This window comes from Anser anser, assembly GCF_964211835.1.
Source record: "Anser anser genome assembly, chromosome: 25".
NCBI classification, from domain to species: Eukaryota; Metazoa; Chordata; class Aves; order Anseriformes; family Anatidae; genus Anser; species Anser anser.
Genome location: NC_139746.1, coordinates 473,245 through 499,062, shown reverse-complemented (window position 1 = coordinate 499,062; position 25,818 = coordinate 473,245). Strand labels below are relative to the sequence as shown.

General features: G+C 48.3%; 3 protein-coding genes across 27 annotated transcripts in view; 2 read left to right on the top strand and 1 right to left on the bottom strand.

The window, feature by feature from the left end:
- The window catches only part of CELF5 (CUGBP Elav-like family member 5), a 40,207-nt gene extending 29,393 nt beyond the window's left edge, over positions 1–10,814 (top strand). For 6 of the 24 annotated variants that reach the window (XM_083810913.1, XM_083810919.1, XM_083810911.1 and 3 more), the window contains 4 exons: positions 14–160; positions 4,044–4,188; positions 4,874–5,020; positions 5,509–6,951. In XM_083810913.1, coding sequence (XP_083667039.1) covers positions 14–160; positions 4,044–4,188; positions 4,874–5,020; positions 5,509–6,071 — 1,002 coding nt within the window. In that variant the 3' untranslated portion in view covers positions 6,072–6,951. The other 18 variants (XM_083810917.1, XM_083810915.1, XM_083810916.1 and 15 more) reach the window with 16 other exon arrangements.
- Positions 10,815–12,753: 1,939 nt separating this feature from the next.
- HSD11B1L (hydroxysteroid 11-beta dehydrogenase 1 like) lies at positions 12,754–22,458 on the bottom strand (the record flags this gene model as incomplete). 2 transcript variants are annotated; one of them, XM_083810933.1, is made up of 8 exons in its annotated part: positions 12,754–14,510; positions 14,802–14,967; positions 15,553–15,646; positions 16,266–16,357; positions 18,044–18,155; positions 19,167–19,297; positions 19,940–20,113; positions 22,323–22,458. In XM_083810933.1, the coding sequence occupies 8 exons, from the start codon at positions 22,456–22,458 to the stop codon at positions 14,324–14,326; spliced, it is 1,092 nt and encodes a 363-aa protein (XP_083667059.1). In that variant the 3' UTR covers positions 12,754–14,323. The 2 variants fall into 2 exon arrangements, with proteins under 2 accessions (XP_083667059.1, XP_083667060.1); XM_083810934.1 differs by lacking the exon at positions 22,323–22,458 and adding an exon at positions 21,736–22,189.
- Positions 22,351–25,817, top strand: MICOS13 (mitochondrial contact site and cristae organizing system subunit 13). The gene is made up of 4 exons (XM_083810947.1): positions 22,351–22,485; positions 23,586–23,742; positions 24,486–24,537; positions 25,599–25,817. Exons 1-4 carry the CDS (start codon positions 22,457–22,459, stop codon positions 25,694–25,696), a joined length of 336 nt encoding a protein of 111 aa, XP_083667073.1. The 5' UTR covers positions 22,351–22,456; the 3' UTR covers positions 25,697–25,817.
- Position 25,818: the final 1 nt, after the last annotated feature.

The following is a 25,818-nucleotide window of genomic DNA, read 5'->3' as shown; positions in this document are numbered from 1 at the left end:
TCTCTGTGCCTAGGGCGCCTCCTCCAGTCTAGTGGTGAAGTTTGCTGACACAGATAAGGAGAGGACCCTCCGTCGTATGCAGCAAATGGTGGGGCAGCTGGGGATATTCACTCCATCTCTCACCTTGCCGTTCAGCCCATACAGCGCCTATGCGCAGGCTGTGAGTATCATGCGTGTGGGGGGGGGGGGGAAGGCTGCCCTCTTGGCTGTGGGGCAACACCATACCTGGGCTGGGAGACCACAGACAGATCTCTAGAACAAATGTGTGAAAGCTTCCCGGCACCGAGAGTTGTTCCTGGCTTCAGTTTCTCAGTCAGCAGCACAGCCTGGAAGGGGTGACAGGAGAGATGTGGAACCTTCTTAAAATGAGGCTGTATTTCTCTGATGTGGTGTAGACTGGCGGAGGTGTCTGGGAACAGGTCGAGCCCGATCCAGTGTCCTTCTGTCTTGTTTTGTGGACAGCTCAGAGGCTTGATTACTGGGTGGTCTCTGCCAGACAGGGCCGCCTGCCAACTTGTGAACTCTTCAGGGTCCATGGCACAAATGTGTCTCACTTTCACTTTTGAAGAACCGTGAGAGCCCTGGGCGCAATCTCAAGTGTTTCCTTCTCTGCTGAAATTCTCAGGAGGGCCCTAATCTTCCCCTAGTGCTGTGCTTGGCTCCCAGGATTTTCTCTCTCAGCTAGCGTGACTGTGGTGTTCGCACGATGCTGGAGAGGGAGCGGTGGTGAGCAGAGGGTCAGAGGTGTTGCAGCTGTCTGACTTCTCTGACAAGACTGGCTTTTCGTTGAATCTCAGTGAGGGAACCTCACTGCCTTGTGGTGAGGGTAGGGATTTCCACTGATGTTTGAGGTAGGTCCCAAAGTCAACAAGTCCGTGATCAGCTGTGGTGGAGCATCTTTCAGGTCTTGGTGACCGTCAATTTAAAGTCTCTCTGCTACCAAGTATAAAGCCCATGGAAAGGGGCTCAGAAATTGCTCAAGGTATGAGAGATGCTTGTGTCAAAGAAAGAAAGTTGGTGCTGCTACTGAAAGTAGTTTTCCTGGGTGACAAATAAATCTCTTCTTCCTACGTATACGTGGACGCATCTTTCACCTGTGGCTTCAGTGGCTACTTGGTTTGTTTCCCTGTCTAGCAGAGACTGTCTGATTCTTCTTGTGAAATGGGGCTGAGTGTGGTTATACCATGCCGAGCACCAAGGCTGCCAGCAGAGAAATTGGTTGGAGGGGAGAGCCCTCTCTGAACGGACACTGCTGTCTCTTGCCAGGGCCAGTCTTTTCGATCTGGCTCTGACGTCCACAGACCATCTACACCGGATGTCCAAGGTTGTAGGTCTGCTCAGCTGTGGGCCAGCTCTGGCATGAACATTCTGACGTATCTTCTGGCGTCATGGAGGTGGTGCTGACTTGTGCATGGTGTGGTGCTGAAGGAGGCAGGAATGGGCCACACTCCGAGATTAATGGCAGAAAGTACTTTATTATCTTATGGCCCACACTGTGTAAGGCAGGAAAGCAGCAAGGTCTTCTGGACTCGGTTTTTAAATGTCCTCCAATCTTCAGAAAAGCCTGCTGATGACAACAGAGTCAGTCCTCAGCTGTGCTGCTTGCTTCTCTGCATCTTCTTTCTCCTCAGCTGCATCTGTGAATTTGTTGCCTTGTCTCTGATTCTTTACCGACCTTCCTGTTCTGTGACTGTTTTGCCTTCATCCTTGATTCAGGACTCAGCCTGTCTCCCACTCTTTCAATACCTTTCTTCCTTTACATTTTACTTTCCAGTGGTTTGGGTTCTCTCCCCTTCTTTCTAAGGCACTGACCTCACACCTGATTGTTTCTTTGCAAGCGTCATCCCAGGCTATATTAGGTCTAAAGTTATTCTGATTTTCAAATAAGATTAATTAAAAAATAGGCAAACAGTGCGTGTTAGCTGATAGAATTTGAAAGAAAAATTTGCATCTTTATCTGGGAAATAGGACTGGCTAAGCAGCTGAAAACAGTTTGTTTAAATGCTAGAACCAGATTTTGATCCCAGGTGTCTCTTCTGCAAGTGAAAAGCGAGTATTTCCTTCACTTCAGTTTGCTCAACAAGTTGGATTCAGTGATTAGTTCAAACGAAATCGAACTGGTTGGGAAACTGAAAAAAAATGTCAATACAGAAGAGGCCTGCAGAAGCAGTGAGTGCAATTTACAAACTGTATGTAGGGGTTGAATATTTCTTGTAGTTCATAAATCAGTTAGTTCTAAACACAAAACATTGTTTGTTTAAACACAAGCACTTTTTCCCCGTTATTATGGTTCATTAAAGTAATTTGATTTATATAATGAAAACTATTTCAGCATGCTAGTTTGGTGCATTTGCATTTGAATGCAGGTCTTGTTCCAGCTAGAACCTGGCAAAGACCAGGCATTAATGAGAAAAAAGAAAATCAATATTCATCTAGTAGGTAAGAAATGCATTGGTTTCTGCGTGCTTAAATGGAGAAAGTGTGAAGATAGGACTAGGAATATGTGCAGGCTGCTTGTCAAAGGGATGGCCTTCTTTAGCAGGACTTCAGTGCTCTCAGGAAGATCGCGTTTTGCTGTGGCTCCAGGTGAGTGGTTCCCAGTAACGTGAGTCAGTCCTGCTCCAGGGGAATCACTCCAAAGACAACGTGGATGCTAACAGATGAAATGATTTCAGGGCACCTGCTTTCTGGGGGCAAGCGGTAGCGAACCCCTTTGCTGTCAGTGCAGAGACTCTGCTGCATGGTGTGCTTGGGTGGCTGCCTCAACCCCCCAGGCAGGAGGAGGCGCCACAGGGCTCTCCCCTGAACCTGCGCCGCCCTGCGCAGCCAGTTCCACCCCAGCCGCTTTGCTTGTGCCAACATAGAGAGACAGCAATGCCATGAAACTAGGCAATTACTCTTTTTTTTTTTTTTCTGCACCAGTAATAACTGTGGTATGGAGGAAATGAAGAGAAGGTTCAGCTAGACGTGAACTTGTTGGAGTTACCAGGTCTTCCAGCTGGGACCTGAACCAAGCTGGCAGACTCAGCCATTTGTAGACATGGCAGGTTACATGAGTGTGGTAGATTAATGTTGCTAAGGAGGCAATGGGATACACTTGTAGTTAACGTAAAGAGGATTTCTGTTTTTCTTGTTTTTGCCGTGTGCCACCCCAGCTCCTTCTGTGGAACAGTAGTTTCCAGAGCATTGCACCTATGCATCTCCAGCTCATCTTGCTTGACAGTGAAGACAGGGCTTATAAAGGGGGCTAGATCATTTTGCATCCAGAAGATAATCTTTGTTGCTGCCACACCCTGCAAGCATTCTGATTTAATCTTATGCCCCATAGCAGTAGTTCATGGCCAAACAGGACAAGAAAGACTTTTCTTGTCTTCCTCCTAACCCCATGCCCAAACTTAGTCCCCTTCTTTTGCAGCATGCACCTCTGCGTGGTCAGGTGTGTTATGGGACCCAGAGGAGCAGCCAGCCTCCAGCCCCAGGTGCAGGCTGCTGAGCTCAGGGAATCGCATGTCCTGCATGACCTGGGCAGACATTGGGTTGTGCATCTACCAGAATGGGTGCTGTGTCTCACAGCCCATTGTAGAAGCTGGGCGAAAGGAGAGGAGTTTGGACTGCGCTTCTCGAGCCACTTGGGTTATTTAACACCTGGCACAGACCCAGGAAAAGGGGCAGCGCTGAGAGAGGGGGCTGAGCGCCGCTTCCCAGTCTCTCCTTACTGCGGAGCTCCCTGAGCAGGGAGGGCCCCGTCGCCTTCCTTCCTGGTGCCTCACAGCTGGCCCTGCGCCTCGCTGCATGACACAGCCCCCAGCTGCTGGCCGAGGAGTGCTGGCCTGGGGCTGCGCCAGGCCGTCGTGGGGCTCCGGGGGCTGTGAGGCGGCTGGTGCTGCCAGGCCCCGCTGGGACGTGGGCAGCTCTGGGGGACACAGCGAGAGCCTGGCGGCTGGCTGGCCCCAAGTGCGCAAGGCCCAGGGCGACCCAAGGCCCAGAGTGGTGCCTGGCCCTGGCTGCGCAGGGCTTTGACGGCCCGTGGCCCTGCTTTGCAGCTGATGCAGCAGCAGACGACCGTCCTCTCCACCTCCCACGGCAGCTACCTGAGTCCTGGCGTCGCCTTTTCCCCGTGCCACATCCAGCAGATTGGTGCCGTCAGTCTCAACGGGCTGCCAGCCACTCCTATTGCACAGACATCAGGTGAGGCCTGGAGTGGGCCAGGACGCAGCAAGACTTTTGCTACCGCTGAGCCCACTGCTCCAGCATTAAGCATGGTGCTTATGCAGGTAAAAACAGTTACCACAGTCTTCTGGGATCAGCCTCTGCTTTAGTTCCCTTATTTTCTAACAATGAGCCGCTCCGGGTGGTAGTACTTAGTTCTGCACAGATTTCTGCACCCTCCCTGACAGCCTTATGTGTTTAGCTTATATTCCTCTTGTCCTGCTGGTGTTCCTCTCTGGAACAGTTGGTCCCTTCAGTACAGTATAGTAAAGAATGACCAGGTTCCCAGGATCGCACCTGACTGAGTACAGCAGTGCTGTTACTCGTTATCATCATCCCCAATAACAATATCAGCCATAAAGCACATTGGGTTTGAACATCTGTCAAGAACAGGGCTGCAGCATGCTAGCTGCTCTAAAAACCTGGATTAAAAGTGTTGTAACCCAAAGCTCTGAGAGCAGCCAGAACTAGCAACGCTGTACACACTCTTCTCACCAGTGCTGCCTCTAATTTTGGGAAAGCTCCAGTGCTATTATCTGACACCTGCAAGTGCCAACTAGAAGAAGTAAGAGCTTCATACACAGCAGTCTTGACAGGCAGATAGGAAGGAGCACAGGCTTTGCAGGACCTTGTCTCACATGGTATCTCCTTTCTTGCTCTGCAGGGCTACATTCACCTCCTCTCCTGGGAACAACAGGTGTGCCCGGACTGGTGGCACCCATTTCAAATGGATTTACTAGTGTGGTACCATTCCCAAATGGCCACCCAACCTTGGAAACGGTTTACACCAATGGCTTTGTACCATACTCAGGTATGGAGCGCAGGAAGAAAACATCCAGAGACCTTTGAAACTGCAGTTAGCTTCTCTTTTCTGGATTACCACACCAAACACTTTTTCTACCTGAAAGTAACTACCTGGAAGGAAGTTGTGGGGAGCTGGGGGTCAGCTTCTTCTTGCAGATAACTAGTGATGTGATAAGAGGGAATGGCCTCAAGTTGCGCCAGGGGAAATTTTTTCTCAGAAAGAATGGTCAGGCGTTGGAATGGGTTGCCCAGGGAGGTGGTAGAGTCACTGTTCCTGGGGGTGTTTAAGGAAAGGTTGGACGTGGTGCTTAGGAACATGGTTTGGTGGGTAATATTGGTGGTAGGGAGACGACTGGACCAGATGATCTTGGAGGTCTTTTCCAACCTTAATGATTCTGTGATTCTAGCCCCCTTCCAGTGAGACACTGAGACTCACTGGAGCCTGTGTCTGAGAGATTCCCTTTGCTGTGTGTCTGATTATGTTCTTCTTTGCAGCCCAGAGTCCTTCGGTAGCAGAGACTTTGCACCCAGCCTTTACAGGAGTTCAGCAGTATGCAGGTACCAGCTTCCCTTGTCTTCCTCGAGCCCTTGTGTGGCTGACCAGATCCTCAGGTAAACTGTTCTGTCTCCTTGGAATACAGCTGTGTATCCAACCACCTCCATCACTCCCATCGCTCAGAGCATCCCTCAGCCACCTCCCATCCTGCAGCAGCAGCAACGTGAAGGTGAGGATTAGGGTGGGAATGTGTGTGCAGGATGGAGCCGGGGGTTGTGCTCAGCTCCTGCACCCAGAGCTGATGGAAGGGAAGCAGCACAAATCTTTCATCGTTTGTATTGGAGCTGGGTTACAGAACCGGCCTTGTCTCTGCAGTGAGTGGACTGGAAGAGACAAGCTGCTGGTCAATGCTAACTTTCTGAGCCTATCCCTGGCCAGATGCTGCCTCATACAATGCAGGCAAGAATCACTAGACCACCAAGCTTTGGCACCAAAGGTTAGCAAAGGAAGGTCAGCAGCTTCCCTACACGGACTGGGGAGGAGGGCACTTTATTTTTGCTGATGCCAGAACCACATTGGTATCAGTCAATCCAGTCTCTCCAATGTACTGTCCTCTCTCCTTGGCCTTCCTAGCATCAGGGTTTGTTTCTCAGCTTATTTCAGAACTGGCCTGGACAGAACTTGAAGACAAATGAATTCTCTGTCTGCTCCTGCTTCACATAGCAGGTGTTGGCAAGGGAACAGCTCCCCGTGCTTATCACACTCACATGGACCAAGTGAAGGAGTTGGCAGGACCAGGTTAGCCCATAAGTAGGATGTGTGGCAATCCAGGAGATTTCCAGTTTGGGCTGTGACTCATGGGTTGAATGCAACCACTGCATGGCTGTAGGCAGGGAGGCGTTGCAGCTTTCACGTAGAGCTATCTACTGCTCGGGGCAGTGCTGAGCAAGCCTGGGGAGCTGTGAACACGGAGCTGTTACCTCAGCTGATTCCCTTCCAGTAAAATGGCACCCAGATGCTCCCAGGGAGTTGTCATTTCCAGCACTCCAGGTGGGAACTGGGCAAGCTGTGAAAGTGAGTCTGCTGTCCAGAACCTCTAGCTCTCTGTATTGCCTCCCAGATGGTTTTAGAGAGCTCTCAGTACCCTTGATCCAGTAATCCACAAGCAAGGGGAGGTCAAGACAAAAAGAGGCAGTGCTGGGGTTCTCTTTCAGTGCTGTGCTCTGAGTTGAGCCCTCTTCTCTTCCCTTTCCCTTTGGGGGCTGTCTGTGCTTTGTCTCTCCCCATTACCCTCACGCCTGCAGGTCCTGAAGGCTGCAATCTCTTCATCTACCATCTCCCTCAGGAGTTTGGAGACAATGAATTGATGCAGATGTTCCTACCCTTTGGCAATATCATCTCCTCCAAGGTGTTCATGGATCGTGCCACCAACCAGAGCAAATGTTTTGGTGAGTGCTGTTACCCAAAGGCAAAGGGAGCATGACATAACTAGGACATACATGCATCGAGCGTGGAACCAACAGTGCTGCTACTATCTGTGTCTGTGTCCTGTCGTTCAGGTTTTGTAAGCTTTGACAACCCATCCAGTGCACAAACTGCTATCCAGGCCATGAATGGCTTCCAGATTGGCATGAAACGTTTGAAGGTCCAGTTGAAACGACCCAAGGATGCTAATCATCCCTACTGACAGGAGTGAACAATCAGGAGTCACTTCTGCAGCACAGGTAAATCTGGCACCATCACAGTCCAGTTTCTACATGGTGCTGGCCATTGCTGGTGGGGGCAGCAAGGGCTGGCTTCTCCCTAAGGAGTGGGGAGCCAGGAGCTGAACACAGTAACGCAGATGGCAACATAGAGGCCTTTCCTGCCAGGGCCCAGGCCTACAGTACTTGAGCAAGCGAGCAAGACAAGCCTGGAGACCATAGCTGGGTTCAACAAGAGCCTAGATCATCAGGCAAGTTTGTGGCAATAAGGCAAAGCCAAGGCCAAGCTAGGGAGTTAATCTGCAGGCCAGTATCAGTATCAGGACTGGTAAAGGTAAAGAGGGTCAGACATAGTCTGGTGATTGCCAAGCAAATGTGTTAGACAAATCCACCATCAAGATAGGAAGACAATCCAGGGGTTGAGGTCCAGATAGCAAGCTGCATGACTGGGCATAGTCACAGCTATGGCTAAGGTGGAAACTCTCACATCTGTGACACACAGATCAGACAAGGACTGAAGGCACAGGCCTGAGCTGAAGTGAGGCTCCTGGACCCATGGGCACAGAGCATGGACAGAGGCCACAGGTGAGGCTAGGCAAGACTGTTAAGACCTATCAGTACAGTCAGGTCCCTGTTAGCCAGATGGGTTCAGATTACCTGCCTGTAGTCTAAGTAAGGCTTCAGCTTACGTTCTGCCACATCCCATAAACTATTCATCTTCCTAAAAAGATCTTAAAATCCAATAGGTCTGTTCTCACCTGTTGCATGTGCCCTGAAATTTGCCTGGAGACAATGCTTCAAGGGTAAGAAGGGACAATCCCATGACTCGTAAGGATGACAGAAAAACTGTTCAGAAGACAATTACCTCCCGATGCAGTCACACAATGATTTTCTGCTTTGTTCAGGGCAGTCCTAGTACAGCAGTTAACCACAGAGAAACCAAGTGCTCCTGTCTCAGGTGGGGACAATAAACTAGAATTGGGGCAAGAGAGGGCCATATCTGGAAATAGTTCAGTGTACTCATGACAGCTAGCTCCTATTTCTTTTATTTCCTGTGAAATTAAGGCCTATGGAAAGAGCCTGGAGCACAGCTAAGCCTGTATTGTGGTCTGCAGTGCCTATCCCCATGGCTACACAGCTGCACTCAATGGTTGCTACAGTGTCAGCTGAGCCTTGAGCGATCTGTTTCCTTCTCTGGTAGCCACATCATCAAGAGATGCTTATGAGCCCCAGGTGATGCTCTGAAGGGCCACAGAAGAGCTGCCTAATGTGAGAGCTGGCTGTCATAGAGCTAGTTCCTGCGAGCCAACAGACTGGGAACAAAGGAGGGCCGATCTTGATCCCATCTAATTGGGGTCATCTTCCTCCACATTTAAGCAGCAGCAACTCAAAGCCTGAGGTTTGCACAGATGTCCTCCTAATCTCCCAGTTCCCTCCCTCCTCCCTTTCTATTCAGGTGAAGGGAAAGCCGTAGGAAGAACTTATGCTTCGAGTTGATTTACAGACAGGCCTGTCAATTTATCAACTCTTTTGATGCCACCTCTTTCCTTCCTCTGCTCCCCGCTTACTCACCCCATCCTCCTTCTGCCCTCCTTCCTAAAACCATGGAAATTAAAGAGAAGAATCAGTATCGGCTCAGCAGGAAGATTCTTGCCACGACAGACTCACATATTTGCTGCTAATGTGGTGCACAGCAAAAGGGACCAGAAAATGAGCAGCCCCTGGGAACCCTAAGCTCTTCCTCTTGGGATGTGCTTGGAGTGCATGGACCAAGAAAACCCACTGGTGTGTCTCTAGGTTACTGCAGTGGCATATGGAACTTTAGCTCTGTCCCTCCCCCCCCCCCATCTCCTGCCCCTTTCCTAGATAAATATAAGTATTATACAGTCTCTTTTTTTGTTTGTTTTGTTTTGTTTGTTTTTGAAGTGACTCACAGGACCAAATTTTTCCATTCAGAGACTGACTCCTTGCAAGAGGGGTTGGAAGCTAAGGGTTTACCTCTGCAGCAGTGTCTTCTCAGGAAGCACTGCAAATAGACCTGAACATTTTGAGAGGATGCCTGGATGGACAGAGAGCAAGAGAGAGAGCACATCTCTCTACTCAACATTAACAAGAAGCAAGGAGAAAGAGAACCACATACCTCCAGGATTAGGGCACAGCCAGCTGCTCAGCTCGTCACTCACCCACCAACCTTAGCACCAGCCTGGTTAAGGATCTCAAGAGCTTCTGTCTTACCCTTCCAAGGGCTTCTGCAGACCAAGCTCCTGGAATTTGGTGCCAAAGCCTATTGTGAGCACTCCTCAATTAGGCTGAAAGCACAGGAAATCAACCCTTTTACCTACAAGAACTGTACTGCCTCCCCACACATTGTACTGGCCCAACTTCATAGCTCTTTGTGGTAGCAGGGCATTTTTTTGATCAAGGGAGAAGATGAAAGTGTGAGCAAATGCCATCTCCAAAATAGTGACAGAAACCTCCCAGGGGCCACGCGCTGCCTCCACGTATTGGAAGTGGCCTAAAGCTGGCTAGCAGGCATTTCTGATTCACCAACCACACAGGACATATTCTCCATCTGAATTTAGCAAGAAGACTCACCTCTTGCACCCTCTGCAAAGCTTTCACAAACGAGACACAAGGATAGTATGTTGAAAGGTGGTTGTCATTCTTTTTTTCCCCACCACTCCCTCCAAGGGACAGATTATGCAGAATATATATACACACACATATATATACATACACTTATGCACAGAACATAGTTCAGAGCTTAACAAAGTTCCCTGAGCGTGTGTGTGGGGGGCATACTGACAAGGCAAAACCGTTTAATGACTTCAGTCTTTTCTAGTTTCTATTAAAATAAGGAGGAAAGGAGGAAGAAAAAAAAAAAACAAACAAAAACAACCCACCCTCCTGAATAATTAGCTTCATTATTCCAGAATTTGATAAGGTATCAAGAACATTCCTGTGTGTATGTATGTGCATGTCTGTGTTCAAATGTGAACAGAGGGTTGGTGGAGAAAGGTTGATGCGATTGATCCTGAAGAGAGATCCAGGGACTTGAGAGGGATCCAGGGACTTGAGAGGACCTCGGCCACTTCTCATCCTCCTCCGGTTTCCCTTTGTTCATATATCTGTGGCATAGTTCTTTAAGTACCGTCACATCTCCTGAACCACCCCTCTGTATCTAATGCTGAGAGTTTACAAGAGAGATGGATGAAGCCGTGGGAGTCTGTGTGTTTCTATAGTCCATGTTTACTTATTGTAAATACCATTTTTATACTTAACATCTATTATGTATGTGATTTGTATAATGTACTTTATTTCTGCTACAATTAATTTCATGAAGTTTAAACTTAACCTAATTTTGAACAAAAAAGAAAATGACCAACAAATGCAAAATGGGAAGAAAAAAGAAAAGGGGGGGGATTTTGGAAATGCTAGGTCAAGCTCGTTTAAAACAAGCATTTACAATTTCTTCCATCACAGTTACTGATGTGACTGTACACTGTTACAGGTGTGATACAAGCTTCATCAATGTCAAATTCCTTGCTCTGGTCTAAAAAAATCTTAAATTTATTTAATAAAAGTTTTACTTCCTAAGTAACTTGGGTTTTACTTCATGTGTTAGCTGCATCTGCTCTTATCTAGTACTTATACTTGAAGACAGTCACCGAAGGCTTGAGGCAACAGAAACCTGTTTCATTCAGCAAATTATCTGCAATCAGTTTAAAGTGCAGTGGGTTGTTTTTGTTTTTTTCCCCTTTTTTTTAAGCCCTCACCCCCCCCCCCTTTTTTTTTAAATAAACTGCATCAACACGTTGTAATTAAAGAGCAGAAGGATTGAAAGGTCGTCTTACAGCTGCTGGTGCTTTACGCATCTGTTCAAGCATCAGTTGTTACGGCCCAAGCCCACGGTCATGCTGATGTGGTACAACAGCCACGCCAGTACCAGTCGCGAGACCCACCACCAGTTACTGCCTCTTGGATGAGAAACCCAGGCTCCAACACTTGCTCGTTTGGCACAAGTACGTTCCGCAGCCCCAGCCTGCTGGTTTACGAGCACGCCCTCACAGAACGGGCCGCCCCAGGAGGGGTAAGAGCTTCTGTGTGTAGCGTGACTCCGCGGCCACACCAAGTAACGCCATTTGGCCCCTCAAGTTGTTCAAGCTGGAAGGACACGCGTCACACCCAAACCAACGCCATTTTCTCCTCCAATTAGCCATGCGGCGGCATTAATAAGCCCAGCATGCAAATTTCTGCTGATTAGCTGCAAGCCCTGACCACACGGTGCTTGTTCGGGAAGTTTCTCCCAGACGCGTACGACGCGCGCCGCCCCCGCCGCCAGGCCCCCGCCGCCAGGCCCCCGCCGCCAGGCCCCCGCCGCCAGGCCCCCGCCGCCAGGCCCCCGCCGCCAGGCCCCCGCCGCCAGGCCCCCGCCGCCAGGCCCCCGCCGCCAGGCCCCCGCCGCCAGGCCCCCGCCGCCAGGCCCCCGCCGCCGCCCTCCTCCGCCGCCCTCCTCCGCCGCCCTCCTCCGCCGCCCTCCTCCGCCGCCGCCCTCCGCCGCCGCCGCCCTCCTCCGCCGCCGGGCGCTGCCGGCCCAGCCCCCGAGCCGTGCCCTCCGCCGCGGCGCTTGGCAGCTGGAGGAGCCGCCCGCCAATCACGGCAGGGGGCGGGCCTGCCAGGCTTCCCGCCAACCGGGCCGCGCTGCCGCCGTCGCGCGGTCGGTGGAGAAGCTCCCGGCCCCGGCTGATTTGCATATTCCTCGCGTTTCAGCCAATCCGGTGCCGCCTGGCCGCGGCACCTTCCTTCCCTCACGAAGCCGAGCGCCGCCGCCCGCCCGGCCCGACCCGCGGGGGCAGGAGCGGGGCTGCCCCCGAGCCCCCGCTCCGGGCTCCCCTCTCAGCGCCGTTTTCGCACCGCCTTCCGCCCCCCTGCCGGGCCCGTGCGCCCCCAGCCAGCTTCCTGGTGCACGCCCACACCCGCTCCTTACGCAGACGCCCCCCCCCCTTTTACTCCCCACGCGGTCCGCGGTCATCTTTTGCGGCAGGTGCATGCAGAGGTTTGCAAAAGCACCGGGGAGGGGGCTGAGGCTGGATGAAGGGTCTTTCTGTGTAAGCTTCTGTTCTTATCAAAGACTACTACGATCAGCTTGCAAATAAATCTTCTCCCATGTTGCTCCATTTCATCCCCTTCTTGCGCGTGACTCACGTTTTCAGAGGTGCACGAAGTAAAGGTGCCGTTGACCAAAGCACGATGAAATTTGCTTCTCAGAGCCTCTCCGTGTGTGCTGAGCAGCCACAAGCCCTTAGCCATTACCGGGGAAGGGGGAGGAGGGAACGCACGTGTGAGGCATCCTAGTGCATGTCCCTTGTTGCGGTTCAAGCCCCACAGCTACTGGCCTCGGCAACACCCCCAGGACCTCTGTTCCCAGCGCCCCTCTGTTGCCACTAGCGGTGAAACAAAACAGCTTTCTCAACACCAAAGACTGTTTGGTGTACTAGTAATATACACTCCATATCTGAATTAGTAAAGTAGACAAGGAAAAACCTATAAACCTAAGTTTTATTCTAGTTTTAACACACCTTTGAAAGCGCAGGTCAGTAACCAGCCTTGCATGGTTTCCAGACACTGCTGTTTCTCCTCTACGGGAGAATCAGGAAGAAAGGAGCTAAATAAGAGTATCCTGGGGACAAAAAGCAGATGGAGAAAGAGGGGTGGGGAAAGGAAGAACGGTCTAAAGGATTGAGTCCTTCCAATGAGGGAATAGGTGAGTGGGGATGAAAAAAAATCCCAGCAAGGACCGGACAATTGGGCTGACTCAAAAAGCCACAGGTCTTTGCATCTTACTGCCTTTGGCTTTTCCACCTTGAGTTCCTTCAAGGGGAAGCATAAGCAGGGAGGAAGGCTGAGGGCTCACCTGCTGAAAGCCAGACTCTCTGTACCTCAGTTTCTCCTGCCAAGAAAGGAAAACGTCTGTCCCGTTTTGGTGGAGAATTATAAAACACTCTGACTAAATATGTTCCTCAAGCAAATTTTAGCTATTAAAATGACTGCAATATAAAACCAACAAAAGTATTGTTTTCACAATGCCAAACTCTCACAACAGTGTCTCCCTTTCCTCTTCTATTTTCTTTGCTCTGTGCACATCAAATTGTGCTGGCCTGGGAAACACCTTGATACACACACCCAGAAGCCCTTGGTCCCAGCAGGCTCTGGTCTTGTTACAGAGAGTACTGCAAGCTGCATTCTTCCTATGTGGAAAAAGACTCATACTTGGTATGCAGAAGTGGTGGTGCTGGTAGGGGGTTATTCTGCTTCCCCCACCTGGCTACTGCTCATCAGCAAACGCAGAATGTGGGCATAACAGGTCTGCTTGTCATTCCCAGAGCCATGAAAAAGAAAGAATCCCCACCTTCCTATCCAAGATATTTGTTCTTTACCCATGCTGGGAAACTGGCTGTGGAGGGAGGGAAAGCACTCAGCTGAGTGATGACTCGTTTTAGCACCCCAAGTACCTGATGACCAACAAGGGAAGGTGACTCCACTCCCGAAAAGCAACACCCACAGTAGCATGTCTCCATTAGCAAGCGGGGAAAACAGCCGTATGTGCCTGGTTTGCCATTCCCAAGCAATGCCCAATAACCCTGCAGAGCCCACCTCAGTTTTGGTGCCATACACTGCAGTATCTGTTAGAAAAGGTTGGAAGGGCTCTGAACACTTAGTTCCTGCTGAAGACTGCTGTTTGACCCTTGGCAGAGAATATGAGGCACTAATAACCTTCAGACATTACAGATGGAGCTGAGGGAAGAACTTGAGGTGGTAAGAGCAGACAGGTGAGGCTGAAGGAGAGAAAATGGGTGGAAAGCTCAGACAGTGGGACAGTGAACAGTGGGAATGGATCTCTGACTACTGGGCAGAAAAATCAGAACTATGACTGATGCAGGGTGAAAGGGAGTCCAAGCAGACTCTTATGAAATGAGCTAAGCTTACTTTTCCACCACTGCTGCCTTGCTCCCAACTGATACTGGTGGTTGACCGGAATGCTTAGTGGGACAGGGGTGACTATAATTAGAAGGGATGTAATACAGCAGAGGAGACTGAGACTGTGCAGCCTTCAAGGGCTGCTGTAGTTATAGAAACTCTGTAAAACCTGGTTCCGGTGGCAGGGGAACAAAACCCAGAGGCTGCATGTGTGCTGCAGCCACCACGGGTAGAAAACCTCCTGCACCTTGGTGGCACCTGCTTGGATGATGGCGAGTGCTGCTTCAGCAGCAGGAGAAGCAGTTAGGTACACTTTGCCCCTGGAAAGAAACAATCAGAGAATCACTCAAAGCTAGTCCCTGTTGTGGTTTTAACTATGCAGAATGACTACCACAGGGTTCTGCATGCTCATGTTCCACGCAGAGGTGGACATGCACAACCCATATGATGTACCCAAGCAGAGGTACTCTTCATGTTAGTTTTCCTGCACATCCAAACAGATGCCCACACCATCTTAAATACAGTTGTTTGCACTTCTTTGCATGCTTTCAAGGGACGTGTTCCTGCAGACACTCCCTCCCAGACTCTCACACCCTCCTCCAAATACATACCTGGTCTTCTCTAATGCCGTATCAGTATCAATCAGGCCCAAGATGCACAGTGTGACAGAGATGTTTCTCTTCTGCATGATGAGTTCATGGCGCAGTGAGCTGAAGAATCCATCCAGAGCAAACTTGGTGGCAGAGTAAGAAGTGGTGAAGGGAGTGGGTATTTTCCCTGGAAAGGAGAAGAAGAGAATGGAAAAGACCAGGAAAGTGGTTGTAGGAAGGATGGCGCCCCATTTCATGTAACCACATGGACTGGGTCACATGGTGGTACATCTGGCCATGGCAGTTCCAGTCACCCAAGCACGTTAGGTCGCAGGGAAGGGCCACAGCTGTGGTGAATGCAGTGCCCTTGAGCAGACACACTGAAGGCTTTCTCCTGCCTTTCCATCCCGTACAGTAGGTACAGCTACTTCGCAGACTGTTATTTAGGCTGGCCAAAGCCAGAAGGCCTTAGAGCAGCAGGATGGTTTTAATGCTGTGTCAGAAATGCAGGAAATGGGCTTGGGTGTGAAGGACTGGATCCAAACAAGTAGATCAGGGTGCATGCTGAGTAAAGAGCAAAATTACAAGGGAATACAAAAAGGTGCAACACAGAGAAGGTCTTCCAGAAAGCAAGAAGCCCAGCCAGCCACCATCCTGCTTAATATTAGAAAAAGCACAGCTTGAACATCTGTTGAAGGACACAGAGAAACAGGGTGTGCCGGGAACCATGGTTTCGACAAGAACACCACTTGTGCCAGTTACAAACACTAACCTGTGAGGGAAGAGACGACCACCAGAGAGCCTTTATTCTTCTCCAGGGTGGGAAGAGCTGCTGTTGCGAGGGCCACATAACTAAAGAAATTCACCTAAAATGATAAAGTAGTTATGGAAGGAGTAAGATTGTTTGGAGAGAAGGTCATCATGAGCCAGGAAACTAACTCAGTGGTCAAATTAAATGGAACATGGCTTGGATTTGCAATTTCAAGCATCAGGAGGAAAGAATCATCTCTGTGAGAAGAGGGATAGGTAGTGCATATGTAAACCTTTCAGATTCCAGAAAAAGCAATGGAGAAGAGTCAGAGTGAAGGTTATTCCTGGGCTTTAACATACAAATGTACTGACAAGAGATAATTAGCTGTCCCTGATTTCTCTGTATGCCATTCTTTACTCCACATTGTGCAACTGTCTGTACCTACCATACCAATTTCTAACAGTTCTGGGCTAATGGGAGATAAGAAGGACAGAATGAAAGAGAGAAGAATTGAAGTTTTTCCCAGACATTCTTCTGCACATATATACACCAGCATAACTAAGCAAAACACCTAGTCTAGTGACAAACCATTGACTTGACACATTAATGAAATAAAAGGTTTGCTCTAAACCATTGCCACAGGCTTGAATTTGCCTTTGAGCCTCTTGAAGTTGTCCCAGGAGAAGCTAGACTCACTCAATTCCAGATGAGCTCTTCCTGCTGGGAATCCTCACCTGCATGAGCCAGCGGGTGTATTCCACATCTCCATTCCACATCTGGAAAGGGGAAATGCCTATGTGGTTTAACACTAGGTAATCCAGTCCCCCTGTGGACAGGAGAAAAAACAGTGAAATAGGGTGGGTGTCCCCAGTCAGTCACTGAGGAACTCAGAAATGCCAGCAGGAGGGCTGAACCTGCCCCTCAGGAGGCTGGAAAATGCTTTAGCACGGCAACATTAAACACGTCCATCTGACAGCAGCTGTGCCTGCTTCTCAAGGGTAGAACTGGAATGAAAGCTCTTTTTCTTTGACAGATGCTTTCTGTAATGAGATTTCAGGGTAATGCAGACTTGGAATTTAATTCCAGTGGTGTGCTCTATTTTTAAAGTTTTAAGTACAGAGAATTATAACAGAAAAATTAAGATTGGTATGAGAATGTATATGTGTGAAAACAACAGCAGAAATAGCAAAAGGGTTAAAAGAATGATAATATATTGATGGCTGCCGGATTGGCAGGTCATCCAGATCACAGCACACTTTAAGACAGTTTCTTAAGACACTCACAGCAAGAAAACCAAAAAAATAATGAAGTAATTAAGACACTCAGACAACGGACAAATGGACAGTGAGTACAATAGAAAATGTTGCCTAATAACAGCCTTAAGCGAATAAGATGGGGTGGAGAGGCGAATGCTTATAATCACTCAACTCTTACAGAGTAAGGAAGACAATCAAAAAGCACGTGGTCACCAACCAAGACCCAGGAAACACGATGAGGACTCTACAGCTGGTATTCCTTGTCCTTTATATCACCAGTAGTAAACCTGGACAGGGTACTTGGTCATACACGTCTTGTTGCCTGTTAGTACAAAAGAATGAGTGGCTGAGAATCTCTGAGGGTATGACATGTGTGAATCACTTCTGGTTAAAATAAGAACCTCCTATGAAGTCTTGGACTGAGCTTTGCTAAAGGAACAGGTCACTGCTTTCAGACCTCCTAGTTTCTGTTTCTCTTAACACAAGACGATATGTCTGCTCAGGGCTGGGTGTGTGCAGCTGGTACCTGCTCACGTATAGCAAATGTGTGAGGTACTGTAGCTGTTGCTATGAGGGCACGGTTTCAGCAAAGTACTTTGAGCAAATATTTTTTGCATATTTTTCTCCTCTAGCAAAATACATGTGTATATGCTGCCTGAAGAGCCCTCCTCATGAAAAGGAACTGAAAAGTCAGCCACTCCCAGACTGGTGTTTACAAATGCCACATCCTCTCTTCCTAAACACTCCCCTCAGTGAGGGACATGTGGAAGCTGAAGCAGGAGGCTCCTACTGGAATGTGAGTTATCTGTGTATCTGAGAGCCTGAGAGATGCCGAAGATGAAGCCAGAACAGGATTAAGATCACAATCAGAACCCCTCCTGGGTTCTGTCCTGGTTCTGACCAGGCAAGCAGTGAACATCTGAAAAATTAAGACACCTCTCCTTTCACAGCTTCCTGAACTCAGGTAAATTACAGAAACCCACATCTCTTGACTCCAGGGTTATCAGAGAGAAGCCAAGATTGGCAAGGCCAGAGGAGCTGGGATGAGGACTGTTATCAGATTTATTTCCAATCAGTTTCCTCAAACTCGGATGTCAGTATAAAGCAAGATATGGCTTGAGAACTATAATCCCTGAAGGGTGACCAGGCCAAGGTGTCATCTAAACCTTTACTGAACAAAGGAGTGTGGTATAAACTGAAACAACCAGCAAAGTTTGTTTTCACTCTTCAGTATCTGCCATTTTTCTTCTGCTTACCCAGTTTTTGGACAGCAAACTGAACCACCTTTTCAGGCTCTGAAGGGGAAGACATATCGGCCGGAATATAAAAGGTTTTCTTTGCTCCAAGTGTCAGGCATTTCTCCATCACCTTGAAAAACAACACTCCCCCAGAGATTAAACAAAATGGGGTGGGAGGGGAAAGAACAGAAGGGCACTGTAAGGAACTTTTTTCTCCCCACACTACAGTCAGTAACAGTCAATTCTAGACAAAGACACACACTTTAATTCTAAATCTAACACTATTCAGCCTGCAGAGGGCTCGTTTTACATCAAGACTTCATCTACCCAGTTAAATAGAGGTAACTCTTAGCAAGATGCAAATTCAATAAACCTTGGAAAAGGATCAAGAGTCATCCAAAAAGACAATCTTCTTCAGGAGAAGTGTGATGAGTACGTGAAGGTGCGAATGGTACATCTAGCTATCTGCTGAAATAATGCCTGCCAGGCTTTAGGAAGTGTCCTAATGAGTACCACGCTCACTGTCCCTGACCCTCTTTTTGCATCATTTCATAATGCAGAACTTTCCAGGCAAGTCGCTTAACCCCACAGTCTGAAAGAGACCTCTCAATTTTGTCTCATTTTATATACTACAGATAAAGGAGTCTCATCTATTTGAGCTGTTCAAACATTATTACAGAAAGTTTGTAGTCTTTAACAAAAAAGATACAAATAGAATTGCTTGGACACTGAAAAGGTACGCAGTATCTTATAGGAACTGTAGTTCAGACAACATATATCCATGTTCCCATACAGGCCAAGCTTCCTTCTAAATAACATCTTCCTTCTAGATTACATCTCCCCAGAATGCCCTCTGGTAAGAAAAAGGTATATTGCAGCAGACATTGGCGTATGACAACAGAGACAGAGCAACCCATCCAGGTGACAGATAGAATGGTAGAGGACACTGACAGTGAATCAGGCTCAAAACATACTGCTGATACATTTTTTTTTTCTTCCAGAAAGCGTGAAGGATTTTTTACAGTAATTCAGTTGGTGAGTAAAACAGTTGCATTGGAAAATGCCAATATTTGTGTGTGTATGTGTGTGTGTGCAAAAGTCCAAATCCCTTATGTTTTCCCTCAAACAAGGAAGTTCTTACCTTCTGCAGCACAGCTTCCCTCCTAGCAGTCAGAAGAATTTCAGCACCAAATCTGGCATAATGGTATGCCATCTGCTCTCCAATCCCACCACTGGCTCCAGTCAGGAGAACACGGGCACCAGAAAGGCTCTCTTATTCATGGGAAAAATGAGAAAAAGGTATAGAAGTAAAGGAAGCAGCAGAGCAGCTGTCCCTAGCTAATGGCAGAGCTCTAAAGTAGGAAGGTGTGTGTGTGTGTTCTCAAAAGACTCAGTGTTTCTCCAGAACTAGTAAAGAAGCAGGACTGTCCCAAAGAAGACATGAGATTAACACGGTGCATCTGATGCTAGACTGAAAATAATCAAGGATCATCACCTAACCTTTGAAGAATGAGCTACTTTTCTCTTCTGACAGGTGCCTGTAGCACAAAGCTAGTCATCAGATAACCAGCCACCTCATGTCAAGTAGCGAGCCACCTTGACCTGTTTTGGACTGGGTCACAGCAAAGATCACCTAGCTCACGAGCCCTGGCACATGGCAGTCAGCTCAGCCTAGCTCTTCTGATATATAACAGACAGTTCCTTCCTTCATCCTGGCAACCCCAGGCTCGCAATTCAGTCACAGAGTAGGAAGCTCAGTCTGACCCATCCTGCTCAGACAGTAGCTGACATGTTACCTGGCTCCAACTCTGGTAAACCATGGGCAGAAAAAGACCACCAGTCAGTTTGGAAATACAGTATCTTCTCTTACACATCTTATATTCTTGTTTGGACTGAACCCTGTGGTGAGTCTACCTGGGTTAAAAGTGTCTTTCCAGAAGAAAGCTAGAAGTACAGCTATAATCCCCGTGGCACAAAGCACTTTTCCAAGTGGCCTCATATCCCTCAAAGTCGTAAAGAACGAAGCCTCACAGCTGAGCACTGCAGCCAAAATACTGTAATCTCCTTCCTCTGATGCTGTCAGCCAACCTGCAAGAGACAAAAGGTTTTGTATGACAAAAAAGGAATTTACATATGTGAGGCACTGTGTGGAACTGAAACTCCACCTGAGGCTTCTCTCCACTGACAGCCAAAGCCACCTTTGTTGAGAATGAAATATGGGAAGGAGATTGACTTTTAACCCTTGGATAAGATGCTGCAAAGTTGCTGTTTCCCCACTGAAGGGAGAGGACACCACAGTCCTGCAAATGGTTTGAATTTGCCCAGGAAATACAAACTTGGTTATGCCAATTTTATGCAGGCATTCGTAAAGACTAAAGGGTTTGGAGCTCAATTTCTTTAAAAAAAGGGAAATAAAGGAAAGACAAAGAAAATACATCTGATTCTAAGAAAAAGGTCTTTCACTGTCAATTCCCACAGCTCTCTGAACTCAGACAGCCTCTATACAGTAAGAGTTCTCTCTATAGAAAGAAAACAAACAAAAACTTGTGTCTAATCTTACAGAATGTTTAATTAATGAAAGAATTATTATGCTCATAGCCGAGAATATTCACCACACAAAACCAGTGCTTCAGGATAACTGGCACATCTTATTGCACACTGCAGAAATGAAGCAGCAGACAGGAATAACAGGCTGAAGTCTTGCTACAAACATTGGTGCTGAAGACCTGGCTGAACTTCCATGCAAAGGGGGCAGGGGTGAAGCCCGGCAAGAGACCGCTTAAGGGTATGACTGCACAGCATGAAAAAATGGAAAACTGCAAACAGGGCAACTGCCATGGGAGGCAGGGATTCTGTGGCAGCACACGGATGTGTCTGGAGGCCTTGAGAGTGGCTGTAACTGTTCCCATCAAAGTCGGTCAACAAAACTCTCTAAGACTCAATTTGGAGCTTTAGAAAGCAGGCGTTCTTTAATTGCGGTGCTGGACGCACAAGGGATCGCTCCACCTAGTGCACGTGCCAAATTGCTCAAGCTACAGGGGTTAGATATAATCAAAACATACATATTCACTGGATTTCCAAGAAATAATTAACAAATTTGTACTTATTCCTAGAACTCATTAAAATATGTAACTGTCCCCTATGCACGTGCACTTGTTTCTACTGGTGGTCCTTTGGGGTCTTCTGGTGGTTGTCGGTAGTCTTCATTGCTGTGTTCACCGGTTGGACCCAGTTCAGCCCACGCTCAGGCCATCTCTGTGGTTATTAGGTTGAGAGAAGTTCTCCTCCCTCTCTACTCTGCCCTGGTGAGACCAAATCTGGAATAGTGTGTCCAGTTCTGGGCCCCTCAGTTCGAGGACAGGGAACTGCTTGAGAGAGTCCAGAACACTGTCATGAGGATGATTAAGAGAGTGGAGCATCTCCCTTACAAGGAGAGGCTGAGGGAGCTGGGTCTCTTTAGCTTGGAGGAGACTGAGGGGTGACCTTATTAATGCTTATAAATCTGTAAAGCGCGAGTGTCAGGAGGACGGAGCCAGGCTCTTCTTGGTGACACCTGATGATAGGACAAGGGGCAGTGGGTGCAAGCTGGAACATAGGAGGTTCCGCTTAAATATGAGAAGAAACTTTGTCACACTGCGCGTGACAGAGCACTGCAACAGGCTGCCTGGGGCGTTGTGGAGTCTTCTTCTCTGGAGACATTCAAAACCCACCTGGATGAGTTTCTGTGTGACCTGATCCAGGTGTTCCTGCTCCGGCAGGGGGACTGGACTGGGTGATCTTTCAAGGTCCCTTCCAGTCCCTGACATCCTGTGGTTCTGTCATCTTTTTCTTTCTTTCCTGGTTTCAGTTTGGGTGCATGTACCGGGCTCAGCCATTCGCACGCCGAGGGACATGTGCGTGTTGTGGGTCCTTCGCCTGCTCTGCTCAGGCTCATCCTCCAGGCCGGAGCTAATCCCGCTCCGGGACACTGCTCCGCGCGGCCTTACAGACGAGGCTGGCTAATTAATTAGCAAGGAAGGCAGCACCGCAGAGACAAACTTTCTGCTCTTCCCTCCATCTAACTAAACACAGCTTAGCTTCGTCCTGTACATTCGCAAAACTTTTCACACTAGGCTCTGGTACTCCGCGTCCGCGTCCGCGTCCGCGTCCGCGTCCGCGTCCGCGTCCGCGTCCGCGTCCGCGTCCCCGGCCCCGGCCCCGGCCCCGGCCCCGGCCCCGGCCCCGGCCCCGGCCCCGGCCCCGGCCCCGGCCCCGGCCCCGGCCCGCAGCGCCCCCCCCCCCCCCCCCCCCAACTTACGGCGCCAGGACCCAGCCGCAGGCACCACGTGACCGCCCTCGCACCTCCCCCGCCCGCCCCCGGGGGAGGGGCGGCCCGGCCACGTGACCAGCTCCCGGCAGCCCCGGGCCCAGCGCAGTGCCCTTGGCGCAGCCATGGCCGCCCGCCTGCTGCCCGCCGCCCGGTGAGTGCCGCCGCCCGGCCCGGCCCGGCCCGGCCCGGCCCGGCCCGGCCCGGCCCCGGCAGCCGCTCCGCTCCGCTCCGCTCGGCGGGAGCCCTGTGGCCGTTCTGCGGAGGGCACGGATCCGTGAGAGGCGCCGGGGGGTGGCCGCCCTGGGGCGCTGTGTGCTGAGGGGACGCTTTGTGGTCTGCACGTCGAGCCGAGGTGCAGGGGGAGGCTGTGGAAGGGCGCGTTAGGGAGCGAACAGTAAATCTTCGGTAGGGAAGTCCCTTTTCACCCAAATACTTGCGAATACGTGAATTTAAGTGTTGACTCTCTCCTGCCTCTCTCAGTGTCTGTATCTATCATAAGTTTTGTTGCATTGCTGCGATCTGGCGAGGTTGTTCCCCCCCCCCCCCCCCCAGGTGTTCAATAGCTTTGTATTTTTTTAATTTTATTTAGAGGAAATAGCTCGCTTTTCTATGAATCTGTAGAAGTCACTCTCCCCAGATCTTTCATAAATAACGAAAAAGTAAATAAGGGTTAAGTATTCGCATCTGTTTTGCGGGATGCCACCACAGCTGTAAAACTGTAGTGTTAGGACAGCACGTGCTCTACTGGGAAGCTTGAAAAGCCTTGGCCGTGTAGGCTTGGCTAAATGTTACCCGGACCATAATGAGCTAAATAAGATATTGGTGCCTATCAAATTAATCTGGTGACTTATTAACAAGATGGCAAGAACCATATCATTAATATGCTGAATCCTTTAGTCTTTTTTATCAAGGGTCTAAGCCAGTGGTTCTCATACTTCGAAAAGCGGCTCATACTTAGAGATTTTTGATGCTTCCATGTTTTTTATTCTTGAAAACTCTTGCTGATAAAAAAGGGAACAGGTATGCTTTCTCACAGTTGACAGGAACTACTTGGTCTAGGGAAAAAAAAAAAAAGGATGATAGCCAGATACTTGTCTGCTGCTTTTTGTCTGAAGTAACACCTCACAGGAAAGCATTTGTGACCTTTGATTTCTTTATCGATCCTCTCTATTTTACAGTCACAACCTGCTGAGAGAGATGCAACAATACTCCTAATATGAACTGAAATGTTGCTACTTTTGATTCTTTCAGATTTATCATCAAAGGAAGTCTGGCTGGAGCTGCTGTATATGTGGCATATGATCAGGGGTTGCTGGGCAGTGGCGCAGAAGGTGCTGAAGCCCTCAAAAAAGCTCAGACAGTACTGCCTCCAGCTATCAAAGAATGGACAAGTTACATAGGCTGGGAGGTAAGGACCATGCAGATAAAACACAGTCAGCAAATTGGACATTCTCTGAATAAGGAGGAGAAAACATTGGGATGATATTCAGGTTCCAGTGACGTTAGCAGAAGTTTTGCTGTTTAATCTGATTTTCACACTAAGAATTCTTTGAAGAGAATTAGGGGAGAAAATTGTTTGTTGATGTCGTTTGAAAGCAGACAAGGTAACTAGCCTATGCAGGGTCAAAGAGGAGAGACTGCAAGCTTGATCTGGGAGATATTTCAGTATGCTTTTTATTGAAGGATCCTACATACTTTTAAAAAATTAAAGAAAAGATTCTTCTCCAGATTTGTCAGACTGCTAACAGTAAAGCTGAATTTAAATTGCTTGAAGAAGCCCTTGTCCTTGAGTAATTCTTAGTTTTTAAAATCCTCAGGACAAGCCTTTGCTGAAAGTTGGAAAAGTATTTCCCATATTGGAAACTATAATAAGCAAATATATAACTGTAAGGAGTAAGTAATTAAATATTTATGGAGGTGATTTTTCAGGAGTACCCAAATGTTAAGTACTACCTTCTGCCTCTACTTTATACTGCAGGAAAGAAAAAAGTCCAGGCTTTAGGGCACATATCTGATGCTTTTTGAGACTTAAAGGTATTTCAGTGCTTGCTCTCTCTGAGATCTGAGGACACGAAGAACATGTCCAAGGTGATGTGGCTTCTCGTGTAAGTGAAACCTCCAAGTGCTGATATTTTGTCTTTTTCTTTCTAGCTCCCGCCCACTCCAAAAATTGACTTTTCCCCCTCTGATTCCTGGAATAAAGGTAAAATAATTTTACGTTAAACTGTGAAAGGGGCAAAGGACCAACAGTGATGCAGCTTATCTCAGTACTGCCATCCTTAAGCGAATTATGGAGAAAGGGATGATTGTGTGGTCTGGTAGAGGGAGCACTGGATGTTGGACTAGGGATGTGTATTCTGCTTCAGGTTCCACAACTAGCACACTGAGTGACTGTGCAGTTCATTTTATCTCATTACCTTAATTTCCAATTGTGAAATCAAGAGGAAGATGTGCGCCCATAAACCTCTTTGCCTTTTCTAACTGGAGGAGCTAATACTTCTTTTACCTACAAAGCTTGCTTGCCTACTGGTGGGTACCGCCAGTGCCCCAAGGTACTCTCTTATATCCCAGAACGTAAGATTGAATGTTTCAGTAAAGTATCGGGGTGGGGGTCTGTGGCTCCAACAATAACTAGACAAGAGTTTATGGACCAGTAACATGAGGTCATCAATAGTCACAGTAGCGATCAGGGAAACTAGAGCATAAAAAATAAATCATGACCTACTCTTGAAAAAGGTGAATCTTTTATAAACTCTTCATATACTAGTGTCTGAACTCCATTTCTGACTTTTGAGAGGGGATGAGTATTCCCGTAATTGCTAGAATTTTAGAGATCACGTTTGAAGGCCAAAACATGTTATAAATACCTAATAACTTATAGTTCTTATGGTGCAGCAAATAGTCTTAATTTAACTGTGAGGAAACAGCCCACAAACACTGTGACATACCCAAAACCACATGTGGAACCTGTGGCAAGACCAGAAATGAAGTTGAACTTAGATGAGTATCAGTTCCTTGTTTTAACCTTGAAATTGTCTATCCCTTATACTGGTCCTGAAGCTGGAATTTTTCTGTCACGATACTGAGACAATAAAGCTGCATTTGAACCAAGGATTACTCAGGCCTCAGGTGCTTGAAAGCTTCTCAGAAAAAGCTAGATCTTTACCTCTGTCTTTAAAGAGTTCCATGATGCTAGAATAACATTAGGAGTTTTTGCTTGAATGATGCTCTTCCTGGGAAAATAATTCTCTGCTTTCTTTGCAGGAGTGCAGACAGTCATGTCTGCTTTATCTGTAGCTCCCACCAGGGCCTGTGAATACACTCTGGAAGGCTGGAAGTATATGAAGGATCTTGTCAAATGAAAACATTCTCCAGGATTCATGGTTCTCTCTATGGTGTATTCTTTTTGGGATGATATATAGTCCATCCCTCTAGATGGCAGCTCAGCCATGCAAGGGCTACAATAAAAGACTGTGGAACATCC